This window comes from Eufriesea mexicana, unplaced genomic scaffold (genome assembly GCF_001483705.2).
Source record: "Eufriesea mexicana isolate 0111107269 unplaced genomic scaffold, ASM148370v2 scaffold1223, whole genome shotgun sequence".
Lineage (NCBI taxonomy): Eukaryota > Metazoa > Arthropoda > Insecta > Hymenoptera > Apidae > Eufriesea > Eufriesea mexicana.
Window position 1 is genome coordinate 134,484 of NW_016909336.1, and position 14,964 is coordinate 149,447.

The 14,964-nt window shown below is 43.8% G+C and overlaps 1 protein-coding gene across 1 annotated transcript in view; it reads left to right on the forward strand.

Annotated features, from left to right (window-relative positions):
- The first annotated feature begins 396 nt into the window (after positions 1 to 396).
- The window catches only part of LOC108547785 (uncharacterized), a 30,847-nt gene continuing 16,279 nt past the window's right edge, over positions 397 to 14,964 (forward strand). Inside the window, exons 1-5 of the mRNA XM_017900440.1 lie at positions 397 to 1,039; positions 3,905 to 4,072; positions 8,295 to 8,479; positions 9,788 to 10,026; positions 10,707 to 10,985. Of these exons, the coding sequence (XP_017755929.1) occupies positions 3,911 to 4,072; positions 8,295 to 8,479; positions 9,788 to 10,026; positions 10,707 to 10,985 (865 nt within the window). The 5' untranslated portion in view covers positions 397 to 1,039; positions 3,905 to 3,910. The remainder of the gene's footprint in view (positions 1,040 to 3,904; positions 4,073 to 8,294; positions 8,480 to 9,787; positions 10,027 to 10,706; positions 10,986 to 14,964) is intronic.

Sequence of the window (14,964 nt, forward strand, 5' to 3'; positions counted from 1 at the left end):
GTCTGTCTCCGTCTCTCGAGGGGCCCCGGGACTAAAATTCAGGACAGAAAACCGTCCGGTTAGTTCGAGGCTGCTGGCAGAGAACGCGTTACCGGCGATCGCGAGTCGATCTCGGCAAGGTGTGGCGGTTCGTCCGAAAGAGAGAGGAGAAAGACAGAGAGGAGAGCGCGCAGAAGATCGAGACCCGTCGAAACGGGCATTCGAAACGAGCGAGAGGGGCCCCGCTAAAGGACAGACATAACCTCGACTCGAGTCGGTCGGCCATCTCGCTTCTGCCCGCTCGGGTGGTAGCTCGGCCTTTCTCACTCGCTCACTCTCCCTTCGTCCGCGTTTCACTCGAGTTCTTCGCGGAGGATCTCCGCCGTGGAGTCAGTATCCCGTGATGGTTAGGTACGCGCGAATCCACTCGCGCCGCGTCGTTGACAAGTGAACTCTGCGAACAAGCGACGCCTTTACAGGATCGTTCGAATTTTTCTCCGTCTCCACCATATTTTTTTTCAACTCGGCAATCCGTGCTTCCTCGACATCGTGCCTGGACTACGTTTCCGTTCCGTTTCGTTTAGTTTCGCCTTTCGTTTCACCGGTTTCTTCGCCAGCGAGCGTACACGGTAAACAGAGAAACGCAACGTGTGCATATAAAGAAACGCTGGCGAGCGTGGAAAAGTGCGTCGGACTGGAGTCGCGCAGCTGTCAGATCGACCGAGGCGAGCTTCTTCTTCTTCTTCTTTCCCTCCTCCTCCATCTTCTTCTTCTTCTTCTTCTTCCTCCGCTTCATCGAGCTGGTGTGCCCGGCCAGGATTTGTGTACACGTATATACGTACTACATAGACGCGGTTGTGCATGCTGCAAGCACGTACGTGGGCCGTACGTACCGTACAACTTGTTCCTCTGCTCACCGAAACCAGCCGCCGCCGCCACCGCCGCCGCCACCGCCGCCGTCTGCCTTCCGAAGACCCGTTGACTCTCTGCCGCGCTGCGTTGCTTAATTCCTGCGAAAATCGCCGCGAGCTCTCAGCATCCCGGACCCGTTTCGCTGCCGGTCAGTTTCTTTCACCATTTCTTTTTTAATTTAATTTCCTGTTACCTCTGCTCGCTGTGGATAAAAACCCCACCTGCAACCGTCATTTTCGCTTCGCCTTTTTTCCAAAAACCGAAAAAAGGGAAACGAATTTTTCCAATGTATCCCGCCTAGAAAGTGTACTATGCCGATGTTACCAATTTTCACCAGTCATTCTTGTCGCTCTGATAATTCTCGCGTTGATCCAACGTATTGCTCGCAGAGGACTACGTCGATGCACACTTCTTTTTTACGCTCAGTTGAATCTCTTTCGAGATATCGGCGTTCACCTCAAGCGTTATCGAAAGCTCGAATACACGGTGATAAAGATGAAATGATCGATTAAAACGGCACACGGCCCGGTCGAAGAAATTCGAACTTAACTACTTCCGGCGCGGTGATGAAAGCGGCAGATTCGAAAGTTGTAATTCTTACATTGCCGCGCTTAATTCCAAACGTTCGAGTAATCGCGGTTTTGTAACGTTTAAACGATCGTAATTTCCATTCATCGAGACGTTTCCAGCATCTGATAGCGAGTAATAAATGACTCTGATCATTCCTCTTCTTTTTGCTCCTCATGCAAATTCGCGACCGCGAACTTTATGCAGAAGCGCGAACACGTTGGGTGCAAAGATAATTCGCGACACGTGTCGTATTCGTCATTCGCGTTGTTCATACGAAATGCTGGAAAAATAACTCGACGACACGGGTTATTCGATCTTGACATCGGCTGAATGATAGTAATCGTAACGTGATTCGATATAGTCATTTCGGGACTATTTATCAGGGATTACACGTTCGATGGTTGGTAGGCTGATAACCGAATGCGATTTATCGTTAAAAGAAGCATAAGTCTTCTCGTAAACGGTGCTGTGTCCGTAGGTAAAGAGAGCCTATTACATATTTACGGCTACATGCGAGCGTATAAGATTTCGAAACGCGTGTAATGCATAAATAAAGAGAACAAACCTATACCGTAAGAGCGGACGGTATCGTGTACAGTTTCGCATGCTTCGACCGCGTGCATATTGAGCGTTTCTTGTTCGACCGTTTCCAAAATCGAGAGTCTGTTCTGTTCTGGCAACCCGTTCTTCGATGCTCGTTCCTTCGTGCTTGTTATCGCCTTTGCGAAGAAATTTCGTGAAAATTGTCAATTTCGTGGAGAGAAATAATCGGAACTCGTGGTAGAAAGCAGGATAAGCGTGTTACACGTTCCTTTCGCAAAGGCGTCCATTTGTATTTGACTCAGGCTTGTTTAATCGGTTAATTGAGTACGGTCGAGCGAAGATACTGAAAGTTAGATCGGATAGAGAGCGGCGTTGAAGGAATATGCCATGATCGATGGTAATTAATTTCTTTAATAGATTGTTTAAAATTTCAATGGCGCTGGAGGTCTGGAACGGTGCTTAAGTGGGCACGTAAAAGGCATCGAGGCGAATGAGTTATCGATGAAAAATCGATCGATAATCGATCGTACGAGGTCGACATTGATCCTGAACGCGTACGTGTTCCGGTTCCTGAGATATTTTCGCTTTAGATACGGCATCGACGCGATGCAGATCGGTGGGAACCGATTCTTCGCGAGACGGTTAACGTAGAAAACGGGTTTAAGCGTGAAAGTAATTGAGGAAGCGGATGAACAGACAAGCCGTTCGTGTTCTTCGCCAGCCAGCCACGGCTGCAAGCTTGCCTCGTGGAAAATCGCCGTTTTTGCGCCGGGGAAACGTTATGGACACGCCATGTCCAATAAGAAAGGTCCGCGATGGTATGAATTTTAATAATTACCGTGTTACGACGGAAGATAATGTACTGTCTCGATTCCGGCCTATACTTGAGCAATACGTTCGATCAGCTATCGAGAATCCCGGAGTTTACTCGAAGTGCAGTCGAAGGCTGTGTTTAATAAGGTTACGGTATACTTTTCACGGGCCCAGTACCTCCAGTCTCTCTACTTTTCATCCAAATAGTTTGGAATGCGCTAAATTCCACAGTTTCAAAATCGTCAATTTTGCAAATTACACTCCAGGCTTAATTTAGAGTCTCAGATACCTAATTTTCATTCTCCCTGACTTTTTGTATCTTCAAATCTTGATCTTGAAATATTCAATCTCAATTTATGACAGTGAAAAGGTTTTAATTTTTGCAATTCTTAATTCGTCATATTTCTAATGTCACAATTTTGAAATACTCGAATTTCTAAATTGCCAAGATTTTTAAGAAGGTCTGTGTTTTCAATTTTTCATATTTTTGAAGTCTTATAGTTCCAAATTCCCAACTTTTTAGATTTCTAAAGCTTTAAAATTCTAAGCTCCCAATTTCTCGTATTTCCAAAACTTCAAAGTTTGAAATTTTCAGTTTTCCGTATTTCTAAAGCTTCAAAATTCTAAGCTCCCAATTTTTTATATTTCCAAAGCTTCAAAGTTTCAAATTTTCAGCTCTCCATATTTCTAAAGCTTCAAAATTCCCAATTTTTCATATTTCCAAAGCTTCAAAACTTCAAATTTTCAACATTCCGTATTTCTAAAGCTTCAAAATTTCAAATTCCCAATTTTTCATATTTCCAAAGCATCAAAATTCCAAATTCCCAATTTTTCATATTTCCAATGCATTAAAGTTCCAAATTCCCGACTTTCCACACTTCTAAACCCGCAGATTTCCAATTGTCCAACTTTCTACATCTCTAAAGTTTCAAAATTCTAAATTTCCAACTTTCTAAATTACCAAATCCCGAAACGTCCGAACTCGCGACGCAAACTTTCAAACAATCGGAGAACCAGCTCGCCGAACTTTCAAAAGACGTAAAGCCACAGAGTTAACGAACGATGCATCTTTTCTTTCGGCGAACAGTGAGTGATGGCCCTGCGTCTGAGGAGCAGCAAGGATGTCAAGAAGAGCTCGTACTACGTTTGGTACCTGGGCGCGAGGGAGGCCAAGGGGGTGGACGCGATGCCCGGTGCCATAGCTTACCTGCTCGAGCGAGAACGGCTTCAGGAGCCTTTCAAGGTCACGCTGCAGGTGAGCGGTACCATTTCGGAGATCCGGTTTCGTGGCCGAAAATATCGCGAAAAGGAGAATTAATTATCGGGACCTGAAAAGGGGAGGCCTGGCCACGCTTCTTCGTTTCGTTTCATTTCGTTTCATTTCGTTCCATTCCGTTTCGTTTCGTTTTGTTTAACGCGTTCGCGCGCACGCGTCTCATCGGGTGCCAGTGAAAGCAGTCTGCAGGTCGAATAAAAATCACCAATTTATGACCTCAGCCTACATACCGAGATCGCCAGGCCTCGGCCACCTTCGGTTTATCAGCTTCCTCGGGAACGCTCGTATTTTTCCACGAAATTCGCCACCGAGTGAATCAAAACCATGGAAGAGGGGTTGGACCGCGAATTAATGCCTCGTCCTGAACCTTCTGCGATTTTAAACACACGAAAACAACCATATGGTGTCAACTCGCGATATGCAAAGGAGCGCGCGATGCTCAGTCTGATGGCTAAATTTTACGGGGAATCTCGTTTCGGATAGCGATGGCGACGGAGTTCGGGGGTGGAACGGGATTGCCGGTTTAGCCGTGGTCGTAATCCGGGTCTCTTGGATTCCTTCGTCGCAGAAATCCGATTTTAGGAGTGGCTCCTTTGTCCGATAAACAAACCTGTGGTCACCCAGGCTAGACGAAAAGTGGAAAAAAGCGGTCAGACGGATTATTCGTGACATTCTTCGAATTTTTGTCGCACCATCTGATCCGCGACTATACACAGACGCGATACGATTAGTCGTATGGCTCCTTAAAATTCGTTTCGTGTTGCTCCTAAGAAAGTTTCGTCGAGATCCCCCCGAAACCTAGATTCTGCTGTTACGAAAACGTGCCACGAGCAATTGTTGCATCAGAAAGTTAGAAAAGTTCCTGGAACGATGTCAAGTGACTCCTTCCTCCACTGAGCATCATCGGGTGAACTTTCGTTGAACCTTTTCAGCGATCCGCGCTCCCCCCTTCTGTCTTCTTTGTTTCCGTGAAATTAATTATAAATAAATACGCGAGTAACTACGCGAGACTTTTCGAGCCGCCTCTCAGGGTCAAAGATGCAATTAAATACGTATTAATAAGGGGCCTCGCGGAGCAAGGTTAATTAGATAAGCGCAATAAAAGATTCGTTGACCCGAATGTTAGCAGAAACGGGCACGCCGCTAATACATCCGGTGCGTTCAATATGGGAAAGAGAAAATAAATGGATGACACCGAAATTGTCCCTCGACCGTTAAGCTGCCATGTTGCTCGACATTCCCGTTGCATGTCAATTGAAATTTCCCCGAGAGGGTTGCACGTTCATTTTAAAAATCGCCACGTTATTGATACTACACTAGATTTCTCTTCATTCGGTTCCATGAAATAAGTACGATTAGCTTCTTAATATTTTTCGATTACCAAAAATATCTATTGGAGAGTTCTAATCTCCCGCCCCATGTTGCTAGACGCTTCTAGCGACATCTAGCATTTCTTTGGCTATTCAAATAAAACCTAACGGTAGAAGACACTTTCTTCCAAGCTACCTCAAAGAAAGCACAGTTTAGTTATTCTGAGTATAGTTATTTCTTATAAAGAAAGTATAGTTTATAGTAAATATGTAGTTGTTCCGATTGTGAGACATTATCCCAGTAAAACATAACCTATCCACTGTATTAAACGACAATATCCAGAACTGCTTTAAAATCCTGCAAAAATTTCGAGAAGTTTGGAGAAGTTAATAAAGAGGTTATCTCTCGAAGAAGAAAAATGGCCGACCATGATGGAACTCGTAAATCCTGACAAAGACTCTGTAGGAAGATTGCGGCTATTCAACGGCGTCGTGAAAAAATGTATCTCACGTTCAGGGAACTATCATTCAGCGTTTATCACGCGTTTAGGAACCACCAAGCTTCTCGAAGCTTTATCGCCTGGAAAACAAAGGCGTTCTCCATATCGGCGCGTTCGATCTTGATGGACGTCTTTCCGCGTAGATTTAGGCGGCGCGTTAATTCGCCGCGGGCATGCGCTGTCCGACGGGACGGAGGAAAATAAAAGCCGCCGGGGGGACCGCGGAGGGGGGAGAAAAAAACAGAAAATTATTACGAAATCCCTCGAGGCCCGCCTAATTGTTGTGCAAGTGTAATTGCCGGCCCGTTGCGAGAGACCGCTTGCCTTGAGAATATTTTAGCGCGCCGAATTTTCGCGACAGCTTTAATGAACAGTCTTCGCGGCGAACGAAAATTGCTCGTCAGTTTCTCCCCTTCGCCGATTTCGGCGATGTCGCACACGCGAGGACAGGCCTGATTATTGTTCGTGCATCTGGTAAAACGTTTGAGGACTGGATTTTGCAACTACCTTGCGAGTACAGGTGTACCTGTTCGATGTGTAGGTAGGGGTCCTCGAGGAAGTCGAATTTTTAGTTCGTACGCAGTTTCTTGGGGCTTTAAATAATTCTTAGAAGATGGTATATCTTTGATGTACATAGGATTTTCTAGTCTGTATATTATAAAAATTTGTATTGACAATGTGACATGGGCAGCAAGAAAATAATTCAATGATATTTACGTTAGATTTATTGAAGATATGGACCGCGGTGGCGCTAGTGAGTTAAATAGAAAATCGTCTTAATTATTTCGTATGCAGTCGTTTGGGGTTTTAAATAGTTCTTGGAAGATGGTATATTCTTGATGCGCGTAGAATCTTCTAGTTTGTATATCATAAAAGTTTCTATCGATAATGTAACATGGGTAGCAAGAAAATAATTCAACGATATTTACGTTAGATTTATTGGAGATATGGACCGCGGTGGCGCTAGTGAGTTAAATGGAAAATCGTCTTAAGCCTGGCTCAGAATGCTTACGCGTGATAGGGTTAATTCGAGATTTATGTAATATTTCATGATCTTAAATAATCTTGGAAAGGTACTTTTAATTTATAGAATAGTATTTCTGCTGAATTTTTGGCTTCGTAAATTTTTCGGTGCGAAATTGTAATTATAAATTTATGGCTCATGTGTCTTCTTCTTTTCTAAGTTTCGAATTAAAATTCTCAGAGACTGCAGGAATAGAATAGTTGTTTTTCATAGAAGATTGTCCAATGTTGTATCGCATTTACGATCTAGCAGTGTCGAAAATCATTTACTCATCGCGATACTTATCGATTGCTTAATGGATCTTCATGGCCGCTAATGAAACGGTATGCTGTTAATTTCAATGGCCCAGGGCGAGCAATAATTATTGATTTGCTGGTACGCACATTCCTAAAGGCGTGATCGTAAAATAGAGAAAGTTCCATTTTTTTTCTTGCAATACCGTGCTCGCTTTCATCGTTCCGCTGTTATTATTTGCTTTCCAAAAGGAAATTGCGTTTTTTGCTCAGTCGTACATGGAGAACATGGTATTGTTATGGGGAAAGCATTCCTTCTTCGGCGATAACCATGCTTATCGAATACTGCTGGCTATCGGTGCATCAGTGACTACTATTGAAATTCAATCCTACCAGTAGCGTCAGTAATTGCATACCTGAATACCGATACAAAGGTCAAATTTGTCAGTGCATAGAGCGATAGCTTTTAACTGCAGCTATTTCTTAAAGTATTCTAATATACCACACGAACCAAAGGAATTAAAATAAACATTACCACGGATAAAAGCAGCTCGTAACTACCGCAAAGGAATTTAAGGATCAATGGATTACCCTGAACCAACGGTACGGTTACGGTAAAAATTCCGAAAGACAGAAAGGACCCGAAATTCGTGTAAAAGAATCGAGTAATTAATGGTCGAGTTGAGCCCGAGTTAAAGGTAAATTAAAAGCGACCAGTGGCGAAAGAGGCTTGTAACTGGCGTAAAAGTATGGACGAACGAACGGACCACCTAAATCAGCAGAAGTTAAAGGTAAAATGAGAGTTGCCGAAAGTAGAGGAGGCCCGTAACTCGCGCAGAAGAATCCAACCTCTCGGCTTTTTCTTCGCATACCGTCTCCTTTTAAGGCAGAAAATCGAGGCGACGTAAACGTTCATTAAAGCCCGGTTCGCCGATGCGTTACAACCGTCGAAGTAGCACGATCCTCGCGTATACGTATAGCCATCGGTCGATTTGCATTTTAGTACGCAACGATGGAACGTTTCCGTGGCCGCGTAACTCATCGTCGCGGCTGCGCGGGCGCGTTAAAACACCGTTAAACGGGGCAGCTATTAAAGCGTCGGCCAGCTGATCGTGCACGTTTTACGATTGCCAGGTGAGCAACAAGGGGCTGAAGATTATACAGACGGTTCATCCAGGCGGCTCGACGAGGTCGGCCGTGAAGCATTTAGTGCCAGGACACGCTGTACTGGCGGCCGTGCAACGAGAGGACGTCGTCGCCGCCACACTACTGCTTCCAAACCCGGCCACCAACAATCCCGTCCACGTGCACGCGTACAGGTTACCAGAAGCTTAAAGACACATAGCCCGCTCGAAGATTTTGGCCGCTCAAGGTCGCCACCCCCACCGCCGCTGCCGGCTACCCCTACTCCGGCGCCTCGTAGCGCCCTCTACTCGGCCTCCGGCCACGAATCATAAAAGCAGCGCGGTGGGAGGAACGGAAGGACGATACGGCGAGGCGCCTGGTGACCTTGGGTGGCTAGAATTTTTCAACTTCTTCCTCCGGTGTCGGGATCTTTGATCTGTATTATCATAAATTACCATGAATCTCTAATTAAACGGAACCGCGTAGAGCAGCCGGTTCGCACAATCTGATCGCATTAGTACCAATTAACTGATAATTATCCGGAAAACGGCCGCGTTACCGATTCCCTTGGTCTCTTTCGGATCGTTCGAAACGCGTTAATTTCCGGCTGTAGCCTCGTTAGCCCGACTAATCCGATGTCAGCGGGTTCGGTGAACGAACGCAGGCAGATCCAAGCGAGGCGATCGCCTGCTACTTTTATGCAATGGCGGAGAGGATGACTCCGTCATACGCCGCCATTTCGTCCGTAGGCCAGATCTCAGGCGTCGTAAAACGCGCTCGGTTCGCTAATTAACGACTTGCACGATTCTAACGGGTCGCTAATAACGTTCGTAAGTCAGCGTTCGCACATGCTAATCCGATCGGCACGAGAACAGCCTTGGCATTGAAAACAAGATTACCGTATTTTCATCCCGTGTGAAGAGCGCGTTTATTCGCGTATCTCCTCCTGTCTCCTTTTTCTTCCTCTGTCTCACCTATCCTCGGCCGCTCTTCAATCCGGCACAATGATTTTCCGACACGTAATGGAACCGCGGGTTATACAACGTAGCCATTGAATTCATGAATCGGCGGTTTCGATCGAAACCAGGTAAATGGTTCATTCGGGAACGCGGCGTTTCGAGGCATGCGATCGTTCGCTGGCCGCGATTTCTTGCTGAGTTCATGGAAAATAATAAAGGTCATCGATCGCGGCGAACGTGGTCCCAATGACGGCTGATTATAAATTAAAAGCCAGCTGTTCAGCTATGGGAAACGGAGGATTAAGTCAGTAAGTCGCAATTATGAGCATGGCCCTCGAGATCTTTTAGATTTTGAATTCGCGGAATTCTAGGGAATTCTAGGAATATTTTTATGACAGTCGAGCGATTGAATTTAATCAGAGAACCGTTTGTTCCCCGTTTACTCAACCTCTTCGCTAGATATTCGAACCGAATTAGCGTTTAGGTCAGCTTTCCACGCACAGATCGTCCCCATGCATAGATTCGAATCTCTTTTGACTTTAGATGCGACTCGGTCGAAACAGCCGAATTACTCGGCGGTCAGTTGAAAGCACTGGCGTCACACACCGACAATTTAGCCAGGGTCAACTCGCTCGAAGGCAGAGCTCGTAGCAATTTAGGCAGCGATGGTAGGAGCACCAGGGAATCGGAGTCATCAGAGGGCAGCGGTGAGCTCAGACACGATTCCGTGCAAACCACCACGATATACGAGTCCCTGGCTGCTGAATTGCGTGCCAAGCTGGGTGAGTATTTCTTTCGGCCCAACTTTCTTTATTAAACCTACACTACCCAAAATCCGACTGCGAACTTGCTTCATCTCGATATTATACTATCGACACTACGCATACATTACAGTGTTCACATTTACAAACGCAGTTGCATTTGCATCTGAAAGTGCACATGTCCGCCTCCAGGTATATACTTAATCGTGTCAGGTACAAAATGGAGTTACAGATGCATCAATACAATCGCAGATACATCCAAATTTGCGGCTGCCAAGTGCATGTATTAAATCCGCAGCAGCAGATGCAACTGCGTGTAATTGCGCTCGCAACCGTTTACTATGCATACTCGAGAGTATGAAACTGAAACCGGGACGATATCTCGGAGGGTAACAGCGGGTACTTGAGCCAACATTTTTATGCGCAACTACGTAACTTTTAAGAAGAATTCGGAGTGCAGTCGCGATGTTGCGTTCAGATTGCAACTGTAACTGCGAGTTAAATTACGAAACAGCAAGTGCTAATGCACCCCGTAAGATGTAAACTCCGCGGCGAAGCACGGGGATACAAGTTCAAACGCGAGATGCAGGAGGAAGATATAAACGTAAACACGGGCAGGAATATCGGCGCAGACAGCGTGGTTGAGGTATAGCTTGGTACGCGAGGAGGATGAGCGCGAGCCGCGGCTTATTCCTTTTCAGGCAGAGGCAACTCCGGGGACAACGACGTGGGCCCGATCCTGCTGCCGCCGCGGGACTACGATACGGTTCACAGACACCGGGGCAATCTGGCCGGGATCGAGTTCAGGCGTTGCCTGAATCAAACGATCGTAGGCGGTAGTACTACGGTTGACAGAGGTGGCACGAGGAGCGCGGCCAGCAGCGGAATAGGCTCCGACAGCGCCGCTACGCCCCCGCCTTATCAGAGCCATCATCCTCTGGGCCCGAGACCCTCCAGACCCTCCAGAGATTCCTCCTCCGGTAAGTGGACTATACGACCTCCCTTTCTCTTCGTCTTCCGCGAATTCATAGTCTTAAGCTTAATTTCTGGGCCCCTTTTACCTCGTCTCTGAGCTGCTTCATTCTTGTCAGAGAAAGTTCCCCTTTCTCAGCTTGTGTTAGACACTGGCTTTTGGATTCAGGTCGAGGAGTGATTTAGAAGGAATTTAAGAAATTTCAAGAAAATTTAGACGAAGTATCCGAGCTGGTTTAGGTTTAGAATTCTGATCAATTCTGTGTAGAATTCGATCGCTTTACCAAAGATACGATAACTGACATGCAGGGACGTGTCAAGTGTCTATCGGCTGTCAAGACTCGAAGGACTTGCAGTCTCCTTTTAAAATAATTGAAACCATTGACGATCGAGGAGTGCCTAACCCTTCGAGCCTAAGAGCTGTCAATCCAATTAAGTCCTTTGAAAAAGAAAGTCTTTGAAACATTCGTATACTCCACCCTTTGGTCATATAAATAACACCGTTGCAAATGTAGACGAAGGTATGATCTGCGATAAATTTTGCAAACTCTTGCCAAAGTATAATCGGTTCATCGTCGGAATTACGATAATTGACACGAAAGGCCCGGATCGGATCGCGATGATTCACCGCGAAATGGGCCAAAATTTCGCTGCCACGCTTCGGCCATAATCCTAATGTCCAGAACCGTTCCACGACCATGAGTCTCGTGCACGACAGCCCACGAAATTCGCTCGGATCTACCGTGGTATTATCAAGACGCTGTCATCGCGAGATCCTCGAGAGTGATGTCACTCGCGGCCGTCGAAACGGATTCCGTAACGAAACGCCATGACGCCGAATAGCGCGAGAGGGGAAATTACGACAGCACGGAGGCGTGCGCGTTCTCGCTGCGATTCGATAGTCATGCTGAGCAAGTGTGAAATTTATTGTGAATGAAAAGCGCGAGTGAACGCGATGTTCTCCGTGGCTTATGGCGCGAGTGGTTTAATACTCTCCAGCCTAGGGACTCCCCCGATTCAGGTCCCCGTTCGCAACCTGAGTCCTCTTCAGGCCCGTTTTTACCGCGAGGAAACTGTTCGACGAGGTAATTAGGCGAACACGCGGTTTCGCAACGTTCAATTATATTCGCGAATGGAATCGTGCTCCACATAAGACGATGCGCAATTATTTAGCGCGCCTTTCAAAATCTTTTGCAACACGTGACGCAAGAATTTGATGCCGGGGACGGTCTTCGCGCGAGAGTTGTTGAAATATTTTTCATTCACAAGTGTAACCGATCGTTTGGACCCCTGGGTGGAACGTGGTCGTCGTTGACACCTAATCGAGTCGAAGGATAATTAATTCGCGTCAACTAGACCGGTGTCTTCTGCAGGAACTTGGCATTCGTTTGCTACTGTTATGCTATCTGAGATTAATTTGGGAACTATGGTCTCTGAAGTTTGGCAAAGACGAGGAGCATTTGGTTTGACATTATTTAGGTTGCATTTAACACGTTGACAGTCATGGTGGTCACCAGTGACCGATGGTTGCCTCAACAGTAAGGCCATGGTGGTCACCATGGTGATGGTGCCTGACGATACTAATTTTTTAAATTTATATTTGTTTTATTGTAACCATTTTTTGAGAATTTAGACAACTTGAATGGATAGAGAATTTTGAATAGGAAATATTAATAATTTGCATCATTTTCTTCTTTTTCTTGGCATATTGGTCGATAATGCATCATTATATCCTAAAAGTAATGGAAGTTTTATTGTGGCTCTCTGAGTGTACTATATAAAATGTGCGTGGTTGTCAAAATGTTGATCAGTTCGAGAAATAATTAATTGACATTGATGAAGCCTGTGTTTTCTATAGGAATTCGCCATTTGTTTTAACTATATCGTGCAATTGTATCTGGAATTAATTTAGATACAGCTTCTAAAATTTAGGAGAAATACAGAAAATGCTGTCAGATATGATTTTAGGTATCATTTAATGAAACCAAGGAGTAATTAATTCGTGTTAATAAAGTCTGAGACCTCTATAGATGCTTGACATATATATCTGCTGTTATTACATAGTGTTAATGGATGTTAATTTAGAAACCATAATCTGTAAAGTTTAGAAAGCACAAGGAGCGTTCGGATGCAGCGAGATTATAGTTAGCACCTAATCAAATCGACGTACAATTAATTTATGTCAATGAAACGCGTATCATCTGTGGAACATATCATTTGTATTTGCTACCATTATGCAACTGTAACTGAAATTAATTTAGAAACCGCAGTCTCTGTAACGCAGCAAGAACCTAGAGCATTTAACTCGACGTGATTAATTACTGTCGGTTCGAATCGAAGTATGATGAATTCATGTCAGTGAAACCTGTGTCTTCCATAGAAACCAGTCATTTACATTTGCTACTATTATGCAACTACGTCTGCGATTAATTTAGTAATCATAATATCCACAGTTTCGCAAGGTACTGATACTTAACCTCACTTTTAACTTTGAAACTATTAAATCAATTTAAATGTTAAAACTATTCGTAATTCATGCAATTCGCTTTTATAATCATTGGAAACATATATTTAACTGCTTTTAGCAATCTCAATATTGAAATTAATTCTTCTTTTTAATCCTCTATTTGATTAATCAATGGTACTTCCGCCATTGAAGGGCTGTGGTTCTAATGATCCACCATTTTATTTACGAATTATTTATGAATACAGATAGTTTTATTTGCTAATAATAAGGTTACTTATTACCTTATTAAAACCTGAAAAGATAAGAATAATTAAATCTTGAAAAGAAAAAAATATTAAAATCTGGAATAATAATAAATTAGATCTAAAAAAAAAATAATTATTAAGAACCCAATGGTGATATAAACGTCATTTCTTGGAATTCAGTCGACGATCGACCTCCTCTCATGTTATGTATTCCTAATTCCTAACGCCAGCTTTGCTATGCAGTTATAAAAGTTCATAGTTTAGTGGCAGAAATTGGGTAAATTGTAAATTCTTTTACTGCCGAATGAAAAATCAAGCGACAGTGGCCAACGCCATGATTTTGGACCAGAAGCTCAGGAAAGGAACAGGAATACAGAATGCGCAAAGAGATCGTCTAAACCTCGTCGCGTGGAAGATAAAGACAGAACGTGGTTAGAAAAGGACAGATGCTTCGACAGTAGAAAATTAACAAATTACACAATTTCTGCGATTAATTTATGAACTTTTATAGCTACATCGCAAAGCTGGATCTTTGGGCAACATTCTTAAGCAATTTCTGCACGTAAATTGATGCTAATTAATTTACTATTAATTGCTTGTTGGCGTATGGGATTTGACAACAACGATTGGCACGTATGTCTGTTAAAATAATTAATTATAAATGAAACTAGAAATGAAATACGAATAAAAATTATATGAGAACATTCCCAAGGATATTGTTTTTATAATGAGTGCATGTAATTTATAAATTAATTGCATAGGAAAGAGGAATTAATGAAAATTCAATAGTATTTTCGGTATCAGTTCGAACGGTCCGAGGAATAATTATTCGTAATTAATTAATTAGGATAAAATTAATATCCAAAGTTATATTAAAAAGTTCGTAAAGGACGTGCCTTTACGATGCAATTATAAAAGTTCATAAATTATTCGCAGAAATCGAGTAATTTATTAATTTTCCAATGCAAATTCAAATTACATCGGTCGGCGCCATCTATGATTTAGCACTGGAAGTTTGTGTTACAGTCCCTAATATAAAATTCTAGAAATGTCGGTCAGCGCCATCTGTGATTTTGGACTGTAACACAAGCTTCCAGTCCAAAATCATAGATGGCGCTAACTGTCACTTCTAGAATTTTATATTAGAATCTGTAACACAAGTTTCTTGTTCAAAATCAGGATAACATAATATGACGGGAGGTCGCTCGTGGATCGATTCCAAGAAATGACGTCATTTCCAAGAATTCTTCACAGAATACTTTTGTAGCCTTGACG